Genomic DNA, 23,288 nt, shown 5'->3' with positions numbered 1-23,288 from the left:
GGCGGTTATATCATCCACCAAACACTACCCAACCTTCACGAATATCGATCTCTCCTCACACAAATGCTTCGGGACTCTGTGTCGTTCATAGATTGAGGAAGGAGAAACGAGTGTCTTAGGAGATATAGAGAATGTACGGGAACGAGGAAGGGGGAATATAAAGAGAGAGAAATAATAATATAGGAAGAAATATGATGTTACGCCGGTTAGGTGAAGGAGCAGGAAAATAGCGATATAATAAGCGGACGATCTCCGACGGTCGGATTGGGAAACTGACTGGCGATAGCCCGGAAATAGGGGGCAAGAAGAATAGACCAAGGGAAGAGAAGACGTAAGAAAGAGGGAAAATCAAACGGATCAACTGGAGATGAGAAGTGGTTGTGAAAATTAGTACTCACGACCTTCAAGGTCTCTCCAGGCCATCCAGATGCCAGCAGTCGGGTCCTCACCAGGCAAGCAAGCGGAGAAAGAATAAGACTGACGAGTACCTAAGTAATTTAATCTCGAATAATCATGCAATGTCGTGACTCGTTGATGGGGTTCGTCAGGTGCGGTCATTGGAAAGTAGACCCGCCAAGCAGTCGACGCATTTGATTAGTGCCTTGTTGATCCACTTTCCGTACATGTACTTGATGAATGTACGGGGGAGGGAAAAAAAAGACGACCTCGTGGGAATGATGATAGGTAGGTATGTGTCAACGGGAGTAGTATCTTCAACGTTCAAACGGATTTTGTGTCTGTGTCGGTGTGTTTTTCTCTTCTTCCTTTTTGTTTTTATATTTGGCCCCACTGGGATTCTTTCTTTTCGTTTGGATCCTTATTCTCAGCTATCGTTTCACCTGTAGAGATTGGGAGAATGTAATCTTATAGCTGTAAAGAATCTCTGGAAGGGCACCTTCTGGGTAGTTTTAGAGGACACTAAGCAGTAGGTACTACCCAGTCCTGCATGGCAGGGATCGACTGAGGACGGTGTCGGTCGGACAAGGCGAAAAGAGGAAAGAGACAATGTATGATGAGGTAAAGAAGAAGAAAAAGAAAAGACGACGGGAAAAAGCTTGAACAGCTAGCAAATTTGCATTCAACAAGTCCTCTTTGTTTGAGTACAAATATGGCCAGTTGCCAGAGTTCTCTTGTGCCCACTCAATCCCACTCCTAGTACATCCAACAACTTGCCAGCACACAACGAAACAATAACTTAACCTTTTCGGATCCAAAATTAGTTGTATCCCAGATCCTACTTGTCCCAAGTCCTTGGGTAAGCGAACGGCATGCAGCATCCGACCATGGAACTGTGCAGATTCCGGGGTATGTCAGACTTGACAAATTGTTGCATCACCAGTCAATTACCGGTCTGAGCGAAGCTGGGGTAATTAGGATTGTCTGCACGCTTGGCTCCCCTGCCAGCTTTATATAACTGCTTTCACTCCAGGTCTACGTCAATCTGATCCCGGTCAGAGCATGCAATGATGACCGAGATGGTCACAAGCAAATCAATAATACAATAGGCAGAAACTTCTAAAAAGGCATCCGGTCGCGTGGCCTAGGCCGCAGTTATACGGTACCAAGCGGCGCAGAACTTTGGAGCAGCAAGAGTAAAATAGCCTTCCCATACATATAAAAAGAGAATACATGAATCGCGGCATATACGAGAGCCATCAAGCAGTAGATAGACGGGCATGCCCCGTCACCAGAAGACTTCCAAGTCTATGTTCCCAATCTGAACGCTAAGTCTCCATGCAAATGCAAACAAACATTTAACCGTGGGTATGAAGCTGAATGTGTTATCGCTATAATCTGTGGAAAGGTCCAGTCTAGCAGTAAGGATAGTAGATGACCGTGAAAAAGATGTCAGTGGGCATGGCCGAGCTGCAGAAACAGCGGCAAAATCATGCCGACAACAGAAGCAATCAGATCCCTCATGGATTTGTTGGACTTGGACGGAATGTCTCTCGAGTCGCCATATCCGTTTCCTTGTGTCTCACGTGAGACAGCACTTGGATTGTTCTCCTGCATTGTGTGCATGGCGACGTACCTGCGAAAAGATCATTAGCCATCGTAAATTCGTAAGTAATATCTGGGTTCTGAGAGGCTCACAAAAATGTGCCAGCCGAAAACAACAAAAGGACACCAGTTCTCCACTGGGTAGCAGTCAAATCACTGCTGGAACCTGAGCCCATGACTTGCACAAATAAGAAAGTCGCCAACGCGCCCAAAGGCGCCGCCAGGCTAAAGACTAGTAAATGCGCCCTCGCAGCGCGGCTGGAGAGACCCTGCTTCAGCAAGACTGACGTAAGACCAAAAGATGCTGGAGCCTTATGGACCATAATTGCGAGGAATATAATAAAGCTTAGGCCAGTATCGGAACTCGACGCTCCCAGAGCGATTCCGTCAGCAGCCGCATGGATAACAAGCCCGGTGGTTGTGGCGAAGCTGTGGCTGCTCCTTGGGCTATTTCCAGCATCCAGAAGTCCACCTTCTCGCGAGGGAGATGAATTGCGACGTAATCCGGAGCCTAGGTTATCGAGAGAAATATGATACGGCGTCCGTTGCTGTTTGGCCGGAGCTGCGAATTCCGGAAGCTTGTCGATAAGGTACATGAGGATAAAGCCGCTAATAAGTGCGATTCCAATCCAGGCATGTGGCGAACTTCCTTCATCATCGTTTGCTTTCTTATCTTCGTCTGATGCCTCCTCTTTTCCTTTCTGCTCACGGCGTGTGACATATGGTGTGGAGTCGGAAACGGGCAACAAAGTAGATGTATCCGAGGAAGAGGATACAGGGACTTTAATGGAGTTGATTTCTTCAGAGGTGTGGATCATAGCAGTAGCAACTGTCGGAATATTCTGGTGTTGCCAAGTAATGGCCCCCGTCGAACGACTGCTAAGTGCTTTCCGGTCATTGGGTAAGTTTGCGCTGTATAAAGTTTCAACCCCCTCCGGGATAATCACAATCAAGGATGTCCCGACCAAAACTCCCATGCCAAGGGATGATATAAGTCGCAGCTGGGAGGAAGAAAGCGTGAATGCAAGTGGTAACGAGCCCACAACAAAGGATCTATGAGAGATGGGCCTGTTAGTTCGCAAGGACTCATAGTGGGGCAATGGAAGGAAGCAAACTCACGTAATTGCCATCACAATGCTCAATGCGAGCAAAGTGAAGAGTCCCTCCATGGTCGGCCTCTTTATTCCAGAGCTGTGTCTCCGATTCTCTAGAGGACTTCGATCATGATGCCAATTGCGGAATAACTAAGACTGTTGTTTCCCGCACAGACCCTTTCTGACACCCGGCCAATGTGCGGTATGGCGGTACGGGCAACACGATGCGGTGAATAATTTAGAAAATAAGAAGAATCGGCGCAACAAACGATTCTTCGGAGATGGCGTCAAGGTTGGACTGAAGACGTGGCGTGTGGTTGGAGAGATTGCGATCCGCCGCAGTTGGAACAGGAACCGCTCCAGCAACGGGAAGACCCACAGCACCAGGGGACTGGTCACTGACCGGAATCAAGTGAAATAAATAGATTGAATGGAAAACAACAAGTGGATAATATACCGGAAATTGAGAGGTAACACCTCCTGAGCTTGTTTCTATACAAGTCCCTCCAGAGCTCATGCGTTCTTAACTCGGATCCACGTTTATCCTTGATTGTCTCGATCTTTTTTCTAAACATAAGGCCTCAAGGCAAAGCTTCGCCTGCCGCATTCATTGTTTCGTTTGCGGAAATATTTTTGATAGTTTCTAGCAGGTACATGTTCTTATCACAAGAGTCATCAATGTTCTCAATTATGACAGTCTCTTTTTACTTCTATCTCTTGTAATTTAATGCTTGTTAGAGAAATTTTGAAGCAAAAGGCAGGCCCGTCTTAAGATAGTTGAGCTTGACACCATATGCTAAGCTAAGTGTACTAGACTTAGTAGATTATATAGGCTAGAAGGCAATTCATTCAAACGCCTGATCGAAAGCTCGTTATTGATCGATTAGACTTGGCACTGCTGTGCTATGGCTGTAGATTTCTAAGGGTATCAAAAAAATTGTATGTTTCAGGACGAGGCTAATTTCTGGAGAGCGTGCGCGCCCACACGTGCCCTTCCTCGTATTCGGGTTATCCAAACACAACCACTAGCACTAGGGCTACAGTAGATATCTTCAAAAGCTTCTCAGTATAAACCACAAAAGGGAAAGTCGATACAAAACACTTACCACAAAGAATAATAACGCAACCCTGATACTCTCTGGGTTCCATATATAGCACTTTCTCCGCTGAAGAGACCTTTGCTGTTTGAAATACCGCATAGCACCCATCAGCTGGATATATATAGCAAATGCAAGCGATAAGCAAGCTAGTACTTTCCCAGCCACGACAGAATCATGATGGAGAATGAACAGCTGGGCTGCGACGATCGCAAACGAAGCAAGCGCATTTGCCGTGCGAACATACGCTAGAAATGTTCTCTCAAGGGCTGTACTTGTACATAAGTAAATGGAAAGCAAGATGCAGTATCTTTTTAGAACGACATACCAAGGAAGTCTCTCGGATCTCCATCTTCAGCGGCTACTTCTGGGCGGATCTTGGTCAACCACCACTTGCGCAAGCGATTTCTATCCTGCATCATATGCATTCTGTTGCTACGATCTAACACCCTTGAACCTTCTTGTGAGACGTCATTGACAACTTCCCAGCGCGGTGACGTGTTCTCCAACTCAATCCTATCCATTCAGCAGCGGAAGGGTAGTCTTTTTGAATCATAGGTTATCGCGGCCAGACCCACATGTAGTAGCCATGTCGTCCTTGAGACCTGCAGGTGTAAATTTGTGGAGGTTGATGCTTATTTAAACTGCCGGGGAGAAACAACCCAGAACTTGGAAGGTCGCCTACGCGCAAGCCGTTCCCCACCTACTATCCGTCCAATAGTAGGGAAAGCCAACAATCGCATTGTATGGAGATGAAGAACACATTCAGGGTAGGCTTAGGTCAATGGTCTGGATAATTCTTTGGTGCTGAAAACGTATAATAACAGAGTACTCCGTAAGGGTGGGTACAATATGACTACTCGGCTATTCCTTGCATACCATATTTAGCAATTGTCTATCGCAATGCAAGTTGCGCTCGACATACAGCTGCATAAACTTGTATTTCACCTCATCTGCATGAAGCCAATGACTCCGCGCCTCGTTCAGCAACCTCATTCTTCAGAGTGATTTTAGTAGAATGTACCGAATGACGTCATGTTCACCTTGGGCTATGATGCTCCTTGTGCTACATTATACTACCTAAATCTTTTATAGCTATGCTTCAGGTACATCGTGCCCGTACTTCTTTGTCTGTATCGCCACGAAGTCCTTCAGTCTTTCTTCTTTTTCGCGGACTTGACCTGGTGTCAGGGTTCCGTAAGCTTCGTTGACCTGCGAGACCACCTTCTCCTTCCAACTGGTCTCTTCATTTCCTAGCACATTTACTTTGCCCAAATTGTCCCACACTGCCTGCATAGTGCCGCCTAGTTTGTTCAGAAAAGCCTGGATCCCACCCTCACCACCTCCTTGCTGATAGCTTTCGAACACACCATTGCCCGCCCACCTTGGCCCAAGACTAGCCTTCATGATTGTGTCGAGATCTTTTGCGCTCACCACGTTTTCCTGCACTAGATAGCATGCCTCTCGTAGTAGCGCAAATGCCAGTCGATTTCCAACAAACCCTGGGATCTCTTTTTGGAGTACAACAGGTCGATGCTTCGAACCAGGAACGGAGAAATACTCGCGAGCAAACTCTAACCGCTCTGGCGACGTGTCAGGCGAGGGTACAATCTCTAGTAGTGGCATGATATGTGGTGGATTGAAAGGATGCACAACAAGCAAGCGAGATTTGTCGTAAATCCTTTGTTGCTGGGCGGATGCGGCAATGCCAGACGTGCTGGTCCAAAGGTGCGCAGACGGTGGAGCAAATGATTCTACCTGAGCCCAGAGGGTCTGCTTGAATTCGAGGTTTTCGGGTCCTTGCTCCTGAACGATCGTGGCTGAGGTACAGGCAGTTTCTAGTGACGTGTGGACATTTAAACGACCGGAGGCAATCAATGAAGCCACAGCTGATGTTGATGGTTGGGACTTGAAGTTGGCTGATGATGGGCCTTGGTCCAGGAAATGTGGCAATGTGTTGAAAAGATACTGGTCGAAATCCGGTCTTGTGTCGAATACGTCCACTGTCACATTCTCACGAGACAGGTGCAATGCGGCCATAGACATACCGATGGTTCCCAATCCGATCAAGGTGATCCTCTGCGGGTCAGTGACCGACATTGTTCTGGGGGTATACCGAAGCTCTTGATCCTGTGTTGTTTTAGTTCGATTCGGTGCGCAAACTATACCCGTCAATGGTATAAAGTGAGCCCTGATGTAGTTAGAACTGGGCGGGCCCTCGGGATCTTATAACGATTACGGAGTATAGTCGAATCCTACGGAGTAGTAGCTTCCCCCGCTATTGACGGCGGCCCGTAACCGCCTTGTATGGGGTACCACTACTCACGCAGCCGAGGTCAACCGCTGCACAACCAAGTATATGGTTGACTATTGGGTCATACTAGCCCAGTCAATGATAGGTCCATGAGTGTCTTGGACTTGCTTTATCAGTAAGAATAACCATAAAAGTACTTAGCGTACCCTCGGGAGCATACAACATCAAGACGACCTATACTTATTTGCCTTCAACCTAGCCGGCCAGTTTTGGGCAATTGCAAACTCAAAAATATCATTATATTAGTATGGCTGTGTTAGCGTTGATTCTTTGAATCATGCTGCGAGTGAGACGCTGACTTCAAAGAACGGGGGAATTCCAGTGTTGAAGTCATACCTCTCTCGTGAGTCTCCCAAGGAGCTAAACCCAAAGCGGTTATACCTGAGTTTCGCGCAACGCGATTCAACCACGCGCCATCATCAGAAAGAGACTGTCTTCATTCAGCTACCACCCTCAAACCAAGGATCCATTACTTCCTCCTATCCTAGGCAATATGGCGAGCGAAGGCGACTGTAATTATCCCTCTCATGCCTCACCCTTCCCGATAATTTAAGCTATAGTTCAGCTGACAAGAATCGTGTCGTTTAGGGACCTGCGACGCTAATGACGCCGTCCAGATCACTCTTGTCCAGCCTGGTGAACAAAAACCGAAGACGCTCTCTAGCTTCCATCCACAGTTTACTTACCCAATTTTTGGTGATGACGAAACAATTTTCGGTTACAAGGGATTGATCATCCGCTTGCGATTCGCTGCTCATGACCTTCGTCCGCATATCCATATTTCCTACGATGAAAAGTTTAAGACCGTGGGCGACACCTCAGCAGTTGACTTGATCAAAACATTAAGCCCATTCATTCCGGAAGGTGAGTATTAGGTCTGGAATCGGGCTAAAGCACTGTATCATAGCTGACCAATATGTAAACCTTCAGAGGCTTTCTCCACCCTTCCAGATTATGAAAACGCCGTCCAAGAAGACAAAGATGCAAAGGACTTTGTACCGCCAGGAAAGCTCGTCCATAACTATGTCACTCGAGGACGAACATACGAGATCTGGGCGGCATCTCTTGCTGATCCTCAGGTGCGACGGCTGTTGGACCGAGCTCAGGTCTTCGTGTCACTATTCATTGAGGCTGGTACACCATTAGAAACGGAGGATCCCGAATGGACACTTGAGCGCTGGACGGTCTACTTCGTGTATGAGAATTTCTTTTTCCTTGTCTGAGGAGAGATGTATGAGTATGGCTGACAAGAACCGATGATCGCAGGTACGAGAAAGTGAAACCCCCAACTCCCACTGCTTCACAATATTCCATCGTCGGATATGCGACAACCTATCGCTGGTGGTTCTACCAAAGGGATTCCCCAGAGAAAGGCACGGTCACGAATGACCCATTCCCAGGTCCCGAAATACGGCCTGCACAGCTACCAGCCCGACTGCGGATTGCCCAGTTCCTGATTCTTCCTCCTCACCAAGGCTCGGGACATGGTACCCATCTGTATACGACCATTCATACCGCTTGCTTCAATGATTCGACAATTGTCGAGTTGACAGTCGAAGACCCTAATGAAGCGTTTGACGCGCTCCGCGACACCGCAGATTTCCACATCCTGCGCCCAGAATTCCTTAAACACAACGTGAATATCAACCCCGACCCCTACGCAGAACTTTCTAAGAAACAGCGACCCCGTCGCGTCCCAACATCTGCCCTCATTCCCACAAAGCTTCTCCACGATATCCGTTCCACCTATAAGATTGCCTCAACACAGTTTGCTCATGTCTTGGAGATGTTTCTCTTGGGCGAGATTCCCACCAAGAATCGTCATGCTGGTGGCGCAAATATGTCACGTCTATTGGTAAAGAAATATAATGCCACGGACCCAAACGAGCGGCGGTACTACTGGTGGCGCATGCTAGTTAAACAACGTCTCTTCAAGCGGTCTCGTGATATTCTCATCCAGCTAGAGATGAGCGACCGCATCGAGAAACTTGAGGAGACAGTGACCAACGTGGAGGAAGGATACGAAGCATTAATCAAAGTCTTTACTGCCAGAGAGGAGGCTCTAATGGCTAAGCAAGAAGAATCTGGCGAATCGCCCGAAACTGCAGTCCTAGAAGACTCAGTCGCAAGTTCCAGTGATTCATCGACCAGAGATCAGCGCACTAAAAGAAAGTTTACAGTAGAGGATGAGGATGAGGAGGAAGAGGGTGAATCGGAAGTTTCTAAGCGTCCGAAGGTGTAAATTACGAACTTCTTTCCCTATTCGGTTTCCAGAGTTGACGCATCTGGCTTAAATTGTCCAAAGGGAACTTGGATAAATGTAATATCAGCGCTCATGAGTTGTCAAATCCATGCTATCATTTGTATATTGTTTCCACTAATGAATCGCATCATTCATGGTAGCTGGGTGGGCCAGTGACTATAGTCTCCAGTGTATCTACAGTCATAGACGAAGTAGTATCCAGGCTCATCAGACTCCTCGTTCTTAACGATATCAACGTCGAGAGACTAGCCATCGATGACGCTATCGTATTCGGCGTTTTGCTTCTTACGTCGAGATGTCCTGCAACCTTGGGATTAATTTCTTTTCTGGAAGGGTGCGTTTCTTCTGGGTTACGGCTTGGTTGTCTAACAAGCTCGCCGACGTATTCAAGTGCTTGCCTGAAATCTTGTAGCTCAGCCTGCATGGGCCAGATTCAGGACATGGACTAGAGTCAGTTTCAAATGGCAGGGTTGGCTCCGGCTGTCGGATGACCGGTAGGTTATGGTCAAGTGAAGGGGTCAGGTCGGGTTCCTGAGTTCTTCTTTCCCACCATTGTTGCTATCTGTACCTCTGCGCTGCGGATTTTAAGCCAGTCGGGCACGTCTTTCTTAACGCCGTGCGGCTCGATCTACTTGGCGTCGACGGCAATACAGGTATTGCGACAGGTTCTGAATATCAACGCAATTATAAGCCCCATAATTATAACTACCAAACAAATTCTGGTGAGATCCTTGGCAGTAAATTGAGGTGAGGTATTTGGCTCTCGAATAGGCGCAACCTGCTCGGGAGTAGACAAAATAGAATGATCTGACCGCAGAGGACTGTGTAAATCTTCAGGGGATGTATCGCTCCGTTCCATATATTGTTCTGCCTCCAGCGGTAGGGTAGACTCTTCAGTATATTGACTACACCCAGAGTACCAGGAGCATCCTCCACCAGGAAGTGGTGGAGGAAACGGGCCAAACCTGTATCTTACTCTGCGAATCGCACCGGGAACATACATGTAGGAGGCCTTGATCTTACACCCAAGACTTCTGCAATCTCTCCAGGTTGCTTGGAAACCAGTGCAATCATCTTGCGAATATCTTCCCTTCCTGGTTTGTTTCTTGCTGTGAACGCCGAGCCTTCTCTTTGAGATCCTACAAAGGGCCCCAACACTATTTGAGATCTTCTTTTGATTGATCTTCATCGGCATGGCTAGTGTCCGGCTGGGCTTCTAGATATTTGTATGCCTCTAGCTTGAAATGACTTTGATACAATAGCGTATACGAGGCTATGCTCTCATCGAGGGTTGATGGGCTAACAAAGTCTGATTTAGAAGACGCAATCAAAGAAACTGTAACGCTAGATTCGCTGCCCACCGCATGTAGTGGTTGAAATACATGTATGCGACTCAGCCTGTACAGTGTATAGTATATCAACAGAATGGTTGTTCTGGAATCCCCATGGAGATGAGCTCCTCAACGAGGGTAAAGTGGATATATGAGTAAGCATTCTCCAAACGAGAGCATCAGAAAATGGGCTGATTATTACGGAGGACTGTCCAGGGCTATTCTCCAGTAACGGAATACTGATTTAGTAGTTCGCGGATCTCGGATTTACTTTCCTCCGGATATCCAGGTTGCGATCACCGCCGCCGCTGGAAGCTCGTGCGGAGCTTCTTGGTTATCGAATTCAACACCAAAAGGGCCCGCTCTTCCCCTCAAAACCACTCTGCTTTATACTCTGTCGCTATTATTCGGTGTCGCTTTACCAGCTGATATCTGATTTTGCTAAGAACGACTGTATCTTAACCTTCGCCCGCCTCACTTTCGTATATCAACCAACCTCATATTGCTCACACTGATCAATCTGCGAAATGGTATTTACCTGCCATGCCAAAGCTGACCAGCCTGGTCTTCGAATTTGCGGTTACTGACTGTGCAATGCCCATAGTTACCCCTAGGACTGCTCACGGCCGCCCAGGGCCATCCAATGCTCGTGGAACTTAAGAACGGCGAAACGCTGAATGGACATCTTGCCAATTGCGATAACTGGATGAACTTAATACTCAAAGAGGTTGTTCAAACCAGCCCAGAGGGTGATCGGTTCTTTAGGCTGCCGGAAGTCTATATCAGAGGAAACAATGTAGGTTGTTTAAGGCGCGAGTGGTCTTGGCGAGTACTAATGTGTGTTAGATCAAATATTTACGGATCCCTGAAGAGATTATAGAGATGGTTAAGGAACAACCGCAAAACCAGCCTTCGAACCGCAATCGTGGTGGACACTCTCACCGGGGCGACAGAGGTGATCGGGGTGGACGTGGTGGACGTGGTCGTGGCCGCGGACGCGGCCGGGGTGGCAACTGAAGATATGTCTAGAACGTTATAACAAGCGATGTGAGAAAGATAGATACCCCGAGGAGATGATGTAGGTAATTCATGAGGTCCGTTGGGCGGGTTAGTCGAGCATGATCCTGGCGTATCTGGCTCTTGTGTTTTTTTCAATGGGAAATGTGCCATATGAACTACCTCTTTTTAATATCCTTACTGGATAACTTCTCTATATAGAACCCAACCAAAAAAATTACTTCTATAGCCATCGTGCTTCTCTAGGTTGCGCAATATGCTCGCTTCATCCACTCTCGTATCCAGTCCTGGTACTTCCACGTCACGTGATGATATGGTTCCTTTTGACAAGGGAATTTAGATGGGAAGGCTGACGTTTCTGGTTACCCAGAGGGTCGACATGCCACGGCAGACACTTATTGTAGATGGACTTTGGTATTGCCTTTGTCCATCATTCAGCCTCAACACCTTTAAGCGCCCTGGTAACCCTCTCATAAAGGGGAAACGAGCTCCTAAACCCGGTCAATATTCGGCGTTCTTAGCGGGCCCTGTATCAACATCGCGAAAATGCTTGAGCAGTGCTTCTGTTCGAAAGGTCGGAGGGATTGCTCCTTCAAAGGGAGATGGGTCTTTGGGAGATGGCTATAGCGAATCAATGGACCAGCATAAAACCCCTGCTCAATTGGACGAGAACCACAAGCTTGGGCTAGATGCCGCCACATCGCCGAAAGAGGAGAAACCTGGCACAGAGTATACTCGCAAGCGTCCACCTGGAGTTCCCGAAACTCTTGAACATAAATCAACGTCATTTTTGGAGCAAAAGCTTCAAGAGCTCACAACCTCAACCCCAAGGGTCCTAAGCACGAGTCAGATACTGCGCATTCTGATCAGAGATCGCCATGTACGCCCCGAGGTACGACACTATCGGGCACTATTACGCGCCAATTCGGATGCAGAACGTGGATCGCCAGAAGTAGTTCGACAGCTACTGGGAGAGATGGAGGCGAATGGATTTACATTGGATTCTGGAACGCTGCACACGGCATTACAGGTACGGCCGCCGCCTACAATGAATTTCTTCCCTACACTTGGCAGAACCTTTTTGGCTGATTATTTCCCCCATCAATAGGCCATCGCAGTTCACCCAGACTATTTACTACGCCAGGAGCTTGTGCGCACCCTTCGAGATCGATGGCTTCCACTGAGCCCGGATGGTTGGCATTATGTGGTGGCTGGCCTTGTGAGGGAGCATCAGTTCGAGTTGGCCCTGGATCATATCGCGCACATGGAGAGAAAGGACATGCCGGTTGAGGGTTGGTTACACAGCATGCTCATCTACTACCTGTGCGAATTTGAAGAGTTTGACGAGGTGGCGCGGTTGATGCGCTCACGGGTCGATCAGGGGTATGACATGACGACAGACCTGTGGCTTTACGTATTAGATGTAGCAAGTGCTGCAGTTCACCATGAGACCACACGCTTCGTGTGGGATCAGATGGTTGAACTGAGATATGTTTACCCGTCATACGGAGTCTGCAGTAATGTATTGACGGTGGCGTCCCGCACAGGGGATACTGATCTCGCCGCGTCGGTCGCTCGCTTTCTGATCGAAACCGACGTACCTCTTAGTTTGGAGGACTATGAAAAGATTACTGAGGCCCACGTGATGTCTGGGAACCTTTACGCTGGGTTTGAGGTGCTTTGCGAGATGCACAAAGCAAAGATTGCGTTGGAGTCAAGTTCAACTGCCGCCATTCTAACCTACATGATACAATCAAGAACCAGTCCACAAAAGGCATGGTGTATGCTCAAGCAACTCAAAGCTTTGAAATACGAAATCCCCCTTCGATGTGCTCTAGTAGTGCTCGAAATGTGCGAGCACGAAGCCATTAACGATCCCTTTGTGGTAGACGATGGGCTTACGCTTTACAAGCAACTCTATGCTTTATGTTCGGAGAAAGCGGATGTCTCAGTTTACAACTCCCTTATTAGCATGTGCCGCCGGGCTAAAAATACCGATGCCGGCATGTTTGTTGTGAAGGAAATGGCCACACTGGGTGTGGTACCGAACGCCACGACATTCGAACATCTCATCATCATGTGCTTAGATGCTGGTAACTTTGAATCGGCATACATGTACTTCCAGGATCTGCTGGCACGGGACGCAACCCCCAGCGAAGATGCGCGGGCTGAGATCCGGGATCTCTGTACCGGTTCGAGCGACCAATATGCTGTCCAGTTGAGGTATCACCCGCAGATCAGGGATGCACTAGTGCGCAGACAAGCGGATGACTTTGAACCCACACAAATCCGCGCCGGCCTCATCAAGAAGGTGCCGTCTGATTCACCCCCCGAATACGCCAATCGTTTCAGACCAGGGCCGCGGAAGACCATAACCAAAGAGGAGCGACGGGCTGAAAGCAAAGAGAAACGAAAACAGAAGAGAAGACGGCTAGCTATTGCAAGGGCCCGAGAGGAAGAAGGATGGGAAGATTATGAGCCCGGTGGACTAATCCCTGAGGATCAGGTCAAAGCAGATGCAAATTCGCCATCCAGTTGAAACCGGGTGTCGTTACATTTGTACAGTATATTCTCTCCCATTGTAGTTTAGTGTATATATATCAGCGGTAGATTTGAGGTTTAAAAATCATCCATGATGAAAGCGACAGATACGAGAATTGACGTCAATTACTACCTGACGTTGGAGCAGTTGTAAGGCCAACGTCCGCTGAGAGCATTGACAACAGCATAATGCAGGAAAAATCAAACGCTGCAAAGTAACAGTACCACATCTCCATGCATGTATCCTCGAGAACTACATCAGAATGTCTCTCATTCCATCCAACGGAAAGAGTTCACACTGAGACCCCGAATGCAACACCAAGCTGACCCTCAAACCACCGTCGGGTTTATTTTTTCTCGGAGCCAAGAGTCTGATGTTTGGGGTCCAAGCTAGTCGGGTCCACTAAGAAGTCTAGGGTTGAACTATGGTTCGAACGGTTCCAGTTCCGTTCCATGCGCTCCGTGATTTGCTATGTATCTCCTTACAGTACAGATACAATGGAGTTCATCTTGGTTCTATAAATAATCGACCATTGCTACAGCACGGAGGTATCGAGATTGCGATCGTCCACCGAAAGATGGCTGACACAGTGACACACTGCATCAAATCTTGCATCGCGAAGAATACTCATATACAGATTTACGGTAGGGATGTGGTACAACGGTCATATTTGATATTTAATTATAGCTAACCACTCGGATCGCAACTGGTACCTGCCATCTCACCCCTGGATTGAACGGGGTTACACCCATGACGAAGGGATGATGCCGATGCCGCTGCTATATCCTCGGCTTTGCCTCTCATGAGATGGAGGTTTCAGGATTCTCCGTACGGGGTGGTCCGGCGAAATCTTTGCACTGATATTAGTGATCGACAGGATGCTGGTTTGGTGGTTCTTTGGTTGAAGTGCTCCACAGCCAGTCGGGTAGTCGCCTTCTCGGGGTCGAATGGCTCCTGCGCCCGACCTCCATTCACTGATACTACTATAAAGCACTGTGACCCTCAGATATAGTTGTTGGTTTTGACCCTTGATTCACTACCACCCCTACAATCAGTTGTCCAAAACCTATATAAGCACGTCTCTCGCCCTTCTTAACTCTACCTTCAAAACCCTATTTGCAATCTCACAAACTATATACCCCTCTTCACAGTCAACCGAATTACCTACTCTCCAACCACCATGCAACTCTCTTCGGTCTTCACGGTCGCCCTCTCGGCCCTCAACTTTGCCTCCGCTCTACCTCTTCATCGCCTCAACACCAGTCCGGCCTTGACCTGGCAGGTCGCCGACTTCAACACTGGCTGCTCGCCAGGCGGCTGCGTGTATAACTTCAATATCACCGGCGTCGCAAGCCAGAACACTCCAGGGTTCCACACTCATTGCTCGGGTACCAATGTCCAAGATGATTTTGCCTTCTGTGATGACAAGCACGTGAAGGCGAAGGTGGTGTCTCAACTATACCCCGTGTGGACGATCCATGTACAACACGCTTGGTTCCAAGGCGAGGCCGAGTTCTATGCCGTTGGCCATGCCAACGTCACATCCACTCAGAAGAACTTCACTATCCCTGTGACTGAGGTCTATGGAGTCGCATGAATCCGGAATTCATGGGGAGATCAGCACTGATTGGGCCGTGCGAGGACTCGAAAAAGGGGTGACGATCATCATTTCAACCCGCTACGGTTTGACAGGATTGGCGACCAAAAGAATGACAGTATTGAATACGTCAACAGAGAAGATGCTACACCAACAATACCAAGAAAAAAAGGAACAAAGGAAAAGAGCTCCTTGGGGAGAAAACGACATGAAACTTCTTTGTATCATACGTATGACTCGGAGGACATATGAGAGGATCTTATTATAATGTTAATGTCTGGTCTTTAATGGCGGTCACTCATTTATGACATGTTTTATGATGATAGTTAACTGACACTTGTTTTGCAAGCAAAAACATAACAAAGTTAATGGATACGTAGTCCGCTATATGTTTATCTGATTAAGATAAAGATTAAGCCTTGTTTACTTCCCTGGTATTCTGTGGCTTCCCGTAGCTGTGACATCATATCCCGCCAACAAGTAAATCGCCTCTTCTTTCTGGGGGACTGAAGCGGCCATCCTCCCCAACTGTCCTTGAATTCCAACGTTCTCCAAGGGCAGGAAAGTCGAAATAGTTTCTCATCATCTGTGCCCATAGCGTCCAGTGCTGTCCCCAGAGAACCCTCGAAGCTTATCGGTATTAGTTTGGAGTCTTGGCACATTCCATCGCGGCGGGTCATCGCAAATGGTCACGAACTTGTCGGTCAACAATTACATCCACACTTCTTTTTCGGGTCCTGTAGCCTAGCGTGAGGAGCTACATTCACAGAGGCAGGCTTATAGATCTTGCAGACACGCCTGCATACTAGACACCAATGGTATGACCACCTTGTCTGGATTAATCTCCGCGTGCCCTCTGCCGAGACTGACCTTTGGCGCTTGGCTTCTTGTCCAACGCAGGCGTCGATCCTACGGCAAATAGTCGCTGGTCCTAGATTACAGCACCCAGAAGCAGGTCTAGATCTATGCTATGTCACCGATAACCGTGAGTATTCTACAGTCTTTACGATAGCACTCAATTCCCCGGTTTCCGAATCGTCGCTAACGCTTTTCTTTTCTTCGTTACTATGCAGTTATTGCAACGTCTGGCCCGTCCCCTAACTACCCGAAACGTGCCTACAGAAACCCGCTCGACGATCTAGTAAAATACCTTGACTCCAAACATGGTGAGGACTGGTGTATCTTCGAGTTCCGGGCTGAGGGGACAGGGTACCCCGACAAGGCTGTCTACGGGAGAATACATCACTACCCATTCCCGGACCACCATCCCCCGCCATTTGCACTTATCCCCGCGATTATGGGGTCCATGCACAACTGGCTCCATGGTTTAGATGGCAAGGATTCTCAGGGGGAGGCACAGGAGAAACGGAAGAGAGTTGCCGTGGTCCACTGCAAGGCTGGTAAGGGGCGGAGTGGAACGGTCGCGTGCAGCTACTTGATGACACATGCAGGATGGAAGATGGAGGATGCTTTGCAGCGGTTTACCGAACGGAGAATGCGGTCTGGGTTTGGCCCTGGGGTGAGTATCCCAAGCCAGCTGCGCTGGGTCGGATATGTCGATCGCTGGGCGAACCAAATGGGCAAGAAGTATATCGAACGACCGGTGGAGATCCTCGAGCTGCATGTGTGGGGTCTGCGAGATGGTGTCAAGGTTGCAGTGGAAGGCTTCGTCGATGAAGGCAAGATGATTCAAAACTTTCACCTATTCAAACGCAGTGAACGCATCGTTGTGGACGATGGAAGGGTCAAGACGAATTCATCACAGAAGACGGACAAAAAGAAAACCAATGGCCAGAAGTACGGTATTAAAAAGGCCTTCTCATCTGTTGTAGATTCATCGAGCTCGTCCAGCTCGAGTTCATCTGATGAGGACTCAACTACCCAAAAGGGCACGTCAGCCGTCCTCTTCGGGCCTAACAAGCCCCTTATCCTCCCGACCTCCGATATAAACATTGATTTTGAACGAAGAAGCAAAGCTTACAAAGATTGGGCAATGGTGACATCCATCGCGCATGTCTGGTTCAACGCCTACTTCGAAGGAGGCGACAAGGAAGATTCAGGCGTCTTCGAAGCAGAGTGGGACACGTTAGATGGGATTAAAGGCACCTCCAGAAAAGGGGTTCGAGCTCTCGACCGGCTCAAAGTAGTCTGGAGATTTCCACCTTCGGAACCTAAAACAAAGGAATCAGAAACGGCCCCCACACCGGGCCAAATCATCACCGAACCTAGACTCGGCGAACCCACGTTCGAGAGCCATGCAGCTGACTGGCGAGGCCAAGACCCGGGCGAACCAAAAGCTGTACGAGACCAGGAGAACATCCCAATGCGGGCTCCCGACGTCCCAGTGTACCAAGAAGAAAGCAAGGGGGATGCTAACCCGATCCTCACAGGTCTCAGCACTGCCACCAGTAGCGCAGCTGCCGCCGCTACAACATCGGTGCAGATGCTTAGCAAGGAGCTAGGGCTGAGAAGGCAGACAGACGAGAGCAAAGACGTCAGCCTCGCTGAAAGTGACGATAACGAGTCGGTGCTAGGTCACCGAAAGCAGGAAGGCGATGAAGAGAAAAGACAGACTCTGAATAGAGCAGAAAGTGAAGACTTCCAAGGCGTTCAATCTTACTTTGGAAATGGCGATAAAGACGATTCTACAGGCTCCCCGAAGACTACTAAAGCTTCGTGATTTTCACCTCCTTTGACATGTAGATAGCGTGTGATCTGGATGCTATACGAATCCCCTTCTACTATTTTGTTATTTTCCATCCTTTCTTTCATCGAAGCTGTTTATAAGTCGTTCCATGGCAATTAGCTTGGAAAATATTCATGTGTGGAGCCATTATATATGTGTCCGTGTATACAACATACCCATACAAAATCTATACTATAATTAATGCTAGAAGGGACAAAGTTGCGACAATTTCCACAGGAGTTCGACATATACACATTCAGTAATCTAATACTACTTTAACTGGAAAGTAAAAAACCTATTAATGGAAGGATTAACACTCAAGGATTTCAAAGAGGCACAAACCCCTCCATCCGTCGTCGGGCTTCTTCTTCCTCCCGGCGTAGTCGGTCAGACTTCTTGCGCTCATAAACGGCCCGGACGACGCGTTTCACTTGTTCCTCACCTTGAGCGAAATTGGCTTTGGCAAGTCCGACGACCGAGTCGATTTGTTCAGGGCTGTATACGAAATTCCAGGTGGAGAGGAAATCATCAACGTCTGGATTAATGGAGCCAGGATGCGGTGTTAGGGGTTTGGCTGGATCGGAAACGTTTGCCGAGGACTTTGTCTCCTTTTGTTGCGCGGGAGCTGGGGACTTCTTCAGCGACGAGCTGGGAGGCAGTTCTGGGGCGTCTGGGTTCGGGATAAGAGGGAAATACACGACCGCAATACCAGCGTCAGGGCGCATCAGGTGGAAATCGGACTCCTTGTGGTCCTTGTTCCTGGGTTGGAAGAGACGCTTTGATGGCGGTGGTTCTTCATCGGAGACTCTCTCTTGTGTGGTGCCGACCCAGACATTGCAGTAGTCTAGATCGGTGTCTCCGTTGCTGGGGTTCTGTCCGGGGTCTGTGGACGGGGTTTGTCCATTGCTCGCAGTGTTTTTATCGTTGTCTTGGGCTTCCCTGATCTTTGAGTTGAGTTCCGCTTCGGAGATGTTTTGTGCTTCCCGGAGCTTTTCCTCTGTTTCCTTCAACTTCATATCCTCTTTTGGCCAGCCGGCTCCTAATGGCCAGCCTTTGACACCTCGTTGTCGTGCGTACCCATCGACAACTGAAAGCCAGTTCTCTTGTTTTATGTCGGCTGAAGCGTCAAATGCAACGATGATATCTACATCTCTGCCCGGACGTAGGAGTGGATATATTGGTAGGTTGTTGCTCATTCCCGCATCCATTAGCCGCAGATGCGAGCTTCGGAAAATTGACTCAGGACAGGAAGGTGGCAAGACATCCTTCATGCCTAGCACATAGTTCGGTATAGTGGCAGGGTCGATGGGATGAACTCGAACCAGGTCTTTATTTTTGCCTTGGATTAAAGAGTCTATGCCTGCAAACCCAGTAATACCTCGTACCAATGGTCGTATCTCTTTATAGTAATGAGATAAGGTCGCGCAGAAAGCGCTTCCCCAAACTCCCATGAGGCCTGGAACACGAAGTTCAGGGATTGGATAGTGTCCCTCTGGAATTGAATTGAATCCTCCATTGAAATGCCTTCCTAATGCCCATGTGGGTATGCCGGCCCCGAGTTCCTCACAGAAGAATTCATAAGGGGTGAACTCAAACCATTGGAACCACGATTCATCTTGTGCCTCCTTCATCAATGTCTCACGCGTGGGCTGTTTCTTGTTATGGTCTTCTTCAAGGCTCTCAAGGACCGGGATCTCGTGTCGAACGGCAGTATAAATAGGAAGTGGGTGAGCCCCATCAGTGAGGTTGTATCTCTGGTTGGATAATTTCAAGTCTCGATCTGAGACTCCAAGCTCTCCTTTGGGTACCAGCAGTCTCGCGGCTAACAACATCCCGTATATATCTACCAGTCCGAAATCCGCTCCAGGGTCGCCCTTTAACTTCTCGACTAACCCACTGAGAAGATATTTATTGGTAGGGGCAGTCGTCAATGCATTGAGAGCCTTCGGTGGGAAAGCTATATGCACGCTCAACCTATGCTTTAGATGGTCCACCAATTTCTGAAAATTGCGGCCTGTAATGGATGAATGATACAGTGTCTGTAGCCAGCAACTGCCACTGACGCCAGCAGTATACGTCACACAGTCCCACAAGCCAGCTTCTTGCACGGCTAGGTATGACCCAGTCCCAGCGACAAGCGCCCGCAGCCCACCTCCTGAGCCGCACATAGCAATGACAGGGACGTCGTCTGGGTGGATATCCTCTTCAGGAATTTCCAAGTACGATGCAAGTGCTTTTACCCCATGCTCCCGCCTCTTCCGCCTGAACTCCAGTTCTTCCCGGCATAGATCGCTTCCCACACGGACTCTTGCATCTTGTAATATCTCTGGATTGATATCTGGATCGTGAGCCTCTTTCCAGATATCATCCGCAAGGGAACCGGGGGCCATTGAGAGCTCGCGCTGGAGTTTTTGCACAGTCGCTGGAAGCAATCGGGTCCAGTCCGGAATGATATAATTTTTAAGGCTGTCAATTTCGATCCAATCTGTTGAACCTACCGTCTGCTTTACTCCGTCGAACTTATGTAGGATATTAGTCCATATTGAGTTCGGGTCGCCATGGTCAGAGCTGTGTTCGGAGCTTAAGTCCCAAGTGCTTTTTTGCGAGCTAGCAGATGACGGCTTTGCGGACCGGTCGTCGACGCGATAGGTCGTAGAAGTGGAAAACCGGGCTGTTTGATCGGTCTGTTGTACTGAGTTTTTGTAGTAAAGGGTCTGACCACTAGTGGTGTATAGTGCCCCACTGCCCAAAGCTATCAGGACAGCTGGGGGAACAGTCCAGCGAAGACGCAATGCCTTCGCAGCACCCATATTATGACAGGCACCGCGCAGGAGAGGGGAGGTACAGGACAGCATGCGACCTTTAAAGCCATGGCGAGTGGGCCAGACCACGGCGATCCCTTTCGTAGCATTTCGACTTTACCCGACTTGCAGGCAGGGTGACATCATATCACGTGCATTCCTCGGCGCAATAGACGGACCGGCTGTATGCCTCTTCGGGGCTAGCGGTGGTTGCGGAGTGGGAAAAGCAACCTATGAATTGCCGCTGTTGGTCTGGGGAGGAACAAAGCTCCAACAACTTAATTAATTATGCACGCTCCATGAGGCCAGGTGCCTCATCGGCCAGCTGTTCAGTTCCTTGGAATCGCTCTTACTTTGAATTACCACTTTGGCCCCGACCAGAAAGACATGACGTCTTTTGGATAGAAGCGCGCGAGTGAAATTGTCATATTTTCGATTGTCTCATGATTGTGGGACCTGCCGCTCAAGCACTCCCTGACCATGGTAGCCCCAAGGAATACTGCTTACGCAGAGGAGAGCGCGGAGGTGGAGGTGTTGTATGCAAATCTTGAGAAGCTTAAAGTCCTTACCAAGAAAATTCAAGGTTCCCTAGTCCGCCTTGAAACTGGAGGGAACGTCGTGAAACATGCCATTGGGCCCATCTACAGTAATACCCAATCGCTTCAAATCACCAACAATAACATTGATAAGGTCAACGACGCTATTGACCGTCTGCGCCAACCTCTCGACGCAAAGAGTCGGGAGGAAGGCATCATCCGTTCTGGGTAAGCGAATGTCTTGTTACGTCCTTAAAGTGAACAACCTAGCTGACCCAGTGTCAGGCCGCAAAATGTTGAGTTGTCGCAATATCTTGCAGCAATAAAACGTGTAGAAAAGGCCCTCATCGACCTGAACTCCACAAATTTGAGATCAAACCAGAAAGCTATTTCTGACTTCAATGCTTTATTGAGTACCGGGACTGCTCGACTTCAAGACTTGCTACGAAGTAAGTTAAGCGACGACGTCAGTCCTATCGAGCCATTGCATTATCTAACGAAAGGTGAGTTTTAATATCATGTGTGTCGTTTCTTCGATCAGGAATACTAATATTTCTATGTAGAACTGCCGTTTCCTTCAATTCCGGAAGAAACCGTTACAGAGTTGGGACCTATATGTGCCGCAATTAATTCCGCAGCAATCCACGGCCCACAGCATGGCGACGGCGGAAATCCCGCCCTCAAAATATATGCTGCAGTTCGGGCCCCGTATATCACCTCAAGCTTGCAAAATCTTGCCATTGCATCGTTGAATACTGTTAAAAGGCGAGCGGATGATGGCCCTTACAGACAAGGTACTAATGGAATTGGCATATATTCGAACGCCTTGGAGAACTTCATATACGCCGAGCACGATATCATCTCAAGAATCTTCACTGGGGATCAGCGGGGTTTAGCTCTACAAGCAACGTGTCAATCAGCTCTGGCCGAATACTCAAAGACCCTGCGTGAGCTCAATCAATATATCAAGGCCAATCTCATGACGGACTGCTTCTTAGCTTTCGAAATTATTGAGATTGTTACAGCAATGTCTTATCGTGTTGATTCAAAGACAGGGGAACTCAAGAGCATGTTCATTGAAGCTCTTAGGCCTATTCGCGATACTGCGAAGTCATCCCTCTCAGAATTGCTTGAGGAGACGAAACGAAAAGCTGCATCCATCCAGGTTCTTCCACCGGATGGCGGGTCCGTGCCTCTTGTCAACGAGGTCATGAGTTCTTTGGTCACGCTGACCGCTTATTCTGGACCGCTGGCATCTATTTTAACTTCCTTGGGAGATGGAAACTGGCGCTCCACTTCTAATGCGTCGGGTGCTGCTCCTTTAGATGTCAGCCCGGATAGTTCAACGCTTCTGTCGCACTTCATTCTTGACATGATTGAAGCCCTTATGATTGCCCTGGAGTCTCGGGGCCGGGCATTCCATCGCACCAAAGCTGTCCAGGGCGTCTTCCTATCGAATGTGTTTTGCAATGTTGACCGCGCTATTCGGTCGAATGTCGAACTAGCACGATACCTCGGCTCTCCCGACAGTATCGCACGGATAGACACCTTTCGCAAGCGCGCCACGTCGACTTATCTGGATTCTTGGAAGGAGACTTCGCAGTACCTGCTTGATGTGCAATACACATCTCGGGGTGCCGGTGCGTCAACTAGACCAACGTCTGGAGGCATTGTTGATTCTAGCGCCATAGTCAAATCTCTTTCATCAAAAGATAAAGACGCAATTAAGGATAAGTTCAAGGCGTTCAATACAAGCTTCGATGACCTTGTTTCTCGTCACAAGGCTCTGTATATGGAGCGAGAAGTACGAGGCGTCCTGTCTCGTGAGGTGCAGACTGTGCTAGAGCCATTGTATGCACGTTTCTGGGACCGCTACCATGAAATCGACAAGGGAAGAGGTAAGTACGTCAAGTATGATAAGGGGAGCCTTTCTGCGCAGCTAGCAGCATTGGGATAGGTATAGCTGGGTTTAACCCACATCCTGATACTTAGGTGATGTTGGAGGACGA

The 23,288-nt window shown here is 48.5% G+C and overlaps 8 protein-coding genes across 8 annotated transcripts; 5 read left to right on the top strand and 3 right to left on the bottom strand.

Annotated features, from left to right (window-relative positions):
• Positions 1 to 1,848: 1,848 nt before the first annotated feature.
• AO090026000441 (Mn(2+) transporter ATX2) lies at positions 1,849 to 3,170 on the bottom strand (the record flags this gene model as incomplete). Its single annotated transcript, XM_001821842.3, has 3 exons — positions 1,849 to 2,032; positions 2,095 to 3,054; positions 3,121 to 3,170. The coding sequence occupies 3 exons, from the start codon at positions 3,168 to 3,170 to the stop codon at positions 1,849 to 1,851; spliced, it is 1,194 nt and encodes a 397-aa protein (XP_001821894.1).
• A 2,117-nt stretch (positions 3,171 to 5,287) lies between these two features.
• Positions 5,288 to 6,292, bottom strand: AO090026000443 (uncharacterized protein; the record flags this gene model as incomplete). Its single annotated transcript, XM_001821843.3, has 1 exon — positions 5,288 to 6,292. One exon carries the CDS (start codon positions 6,290 to 6,292, stop codon positions 5,288 to 5,290), a length of 1,005 nt encoding a protein of 334 aa, XP_001821895.1.
• A 707-nt stretch (positions 6,293 to 6,999) lies between these two features.
• On the top strand, positions 7,000 to 8,748 carry hat1 (histone acetyltransferase catalytic subunit HAT1; the record flags this gene model as incomplete). The annotated part of the gene is made up of 4 exons (XM_001821844.1): positions 7,000 to 7,018; positions 7,095 to 7,370; positions 7,437 to 7,701; positions 7,773 to 8,748. The coding sequence occupies 4 exons, from the start codon at positions 7,000 to 7,002 to the stop codon at positions 8,746 to 8,748; spliced, it is 1,536 nt and encodes a 511-aa protein (XP_001821896.1).
• A 316-nt stretch (positions 8,749 to 9,064) lies between these two features.
• AO090026000445 (U6 snRNA-associated Sm-like protein LSm4) lies at positions 9,065 to 11,117 on the top strand (the record flags this gene model as incomplete). Its single annotated transcript, XM_023236063.1, has 3 exons — positions 9,065 to 9,103; positions 10,705 to 10,896; positions 10,947 to 11,117. 3 exons carry the CDS (start codon positions 9,065 to 9,067, stop codon positions 11,115 to 11,117), a joined length of 402 nt encoding a protein of 133 aa, XP_023091036.1.
• A 379-nt stretch (positions 11,118 to 11,496) lies between these two features.
• AO090026000446 (pentatricopeptide repeat protein) lies at positions 11,497 to 13,656 on the top strand (the record flags this gene model as incomplete). The annotated part of the gene is made up of 2 exons (XM_001821846.1): positions 11,497 to 12,147; positions 12,226 to 13,656. The coding sequence occupies 2 exons, from the start codon at positions 11,497 to 11,499 to the stop codon at positions 13,654 to 13,656; spliced, it is 2,082 nt and encodes a 693-aa protein (XP_001821898.1).
• Positions 13,657 to 14,839: 1,183 nt separating this feature from the next.
• Positions 14,840 to 15,256, top strand: AO090026000447 (uncharacterized protein; the record flags this gene model as incomplete). The annotated part of the gene is made up of 1 exon (XM_001821847.3): positions 14,840 to 15,256. The coding sequence occupies one exon, from the start codon at positions 14,840 to 14,842 to the stop codon at positions 15,254 to 15,256; it is 417 nt and encodes a 138-aa protein (XP_001821899.1).
• Positions 15,257 to 17,342: 2,086 nt separating this feature from the next.
• On the bottom strand, positions 17,343 to 20,752 carry AO090026000448 (putative phospholipase A2 (PlaA); the record flags this gene model as incomplete). Its single annotated transcript, XM_023236062.1, has 2 exons — positions 17,343 to 17,427; positions 18,285 to 20,752. The coding sequence occupies 2 exons, from the start codon at positions 20,750 to 20,752 to the stop codon at positions 17,343 to 17,345; spliced, it is 2,553 nt and encodes an 850-aa protein (XP_023091037.1).
• A 471-nt stretch (positions 20,753 to 21,223) lies between these two features.
• On the top strand, positions 21,224 to 23,236 carry AO090026000449 (EXO70 family protein; the record flags this gene model as incomplete). Its single annotated transcript, XM_001821849.3, has 3 exons — positions 21,224 to 21,507; positions 21,565 to 21,782; positions 21,843 to 23,236. The coding sequence occupies 3 exons, from the start codon at positions 21,224 to 21,226 to the stop codon at positions 23,234 to 23,236; spliced, it is 1,896 nt and encodes a 631-aa protein (XP_001821901.1).
• Between the last annotated feature and the right edge of the window lie 52 nt (positions 23,237 to 23,288).

This window comes from Aspergillus oryzae, chromosome 3 (assembly GCF_000184455.2).
Source record: "Aspergillus oryzae RIB40 DNA, chromosome 3".
NCBI classification, from domain to species: domain Eukaryota; kingdom Fungi; phylum Ascomycota; class Eurotiomycetes; order Eurotiales; family Aspergillaceae; genus Aspergillus; species Aspergillus oryzae.
Note: the sequence above shows the minus strand (reverse complement) of the source record. Positions and strands in the feature narration are given on the sequence as shown.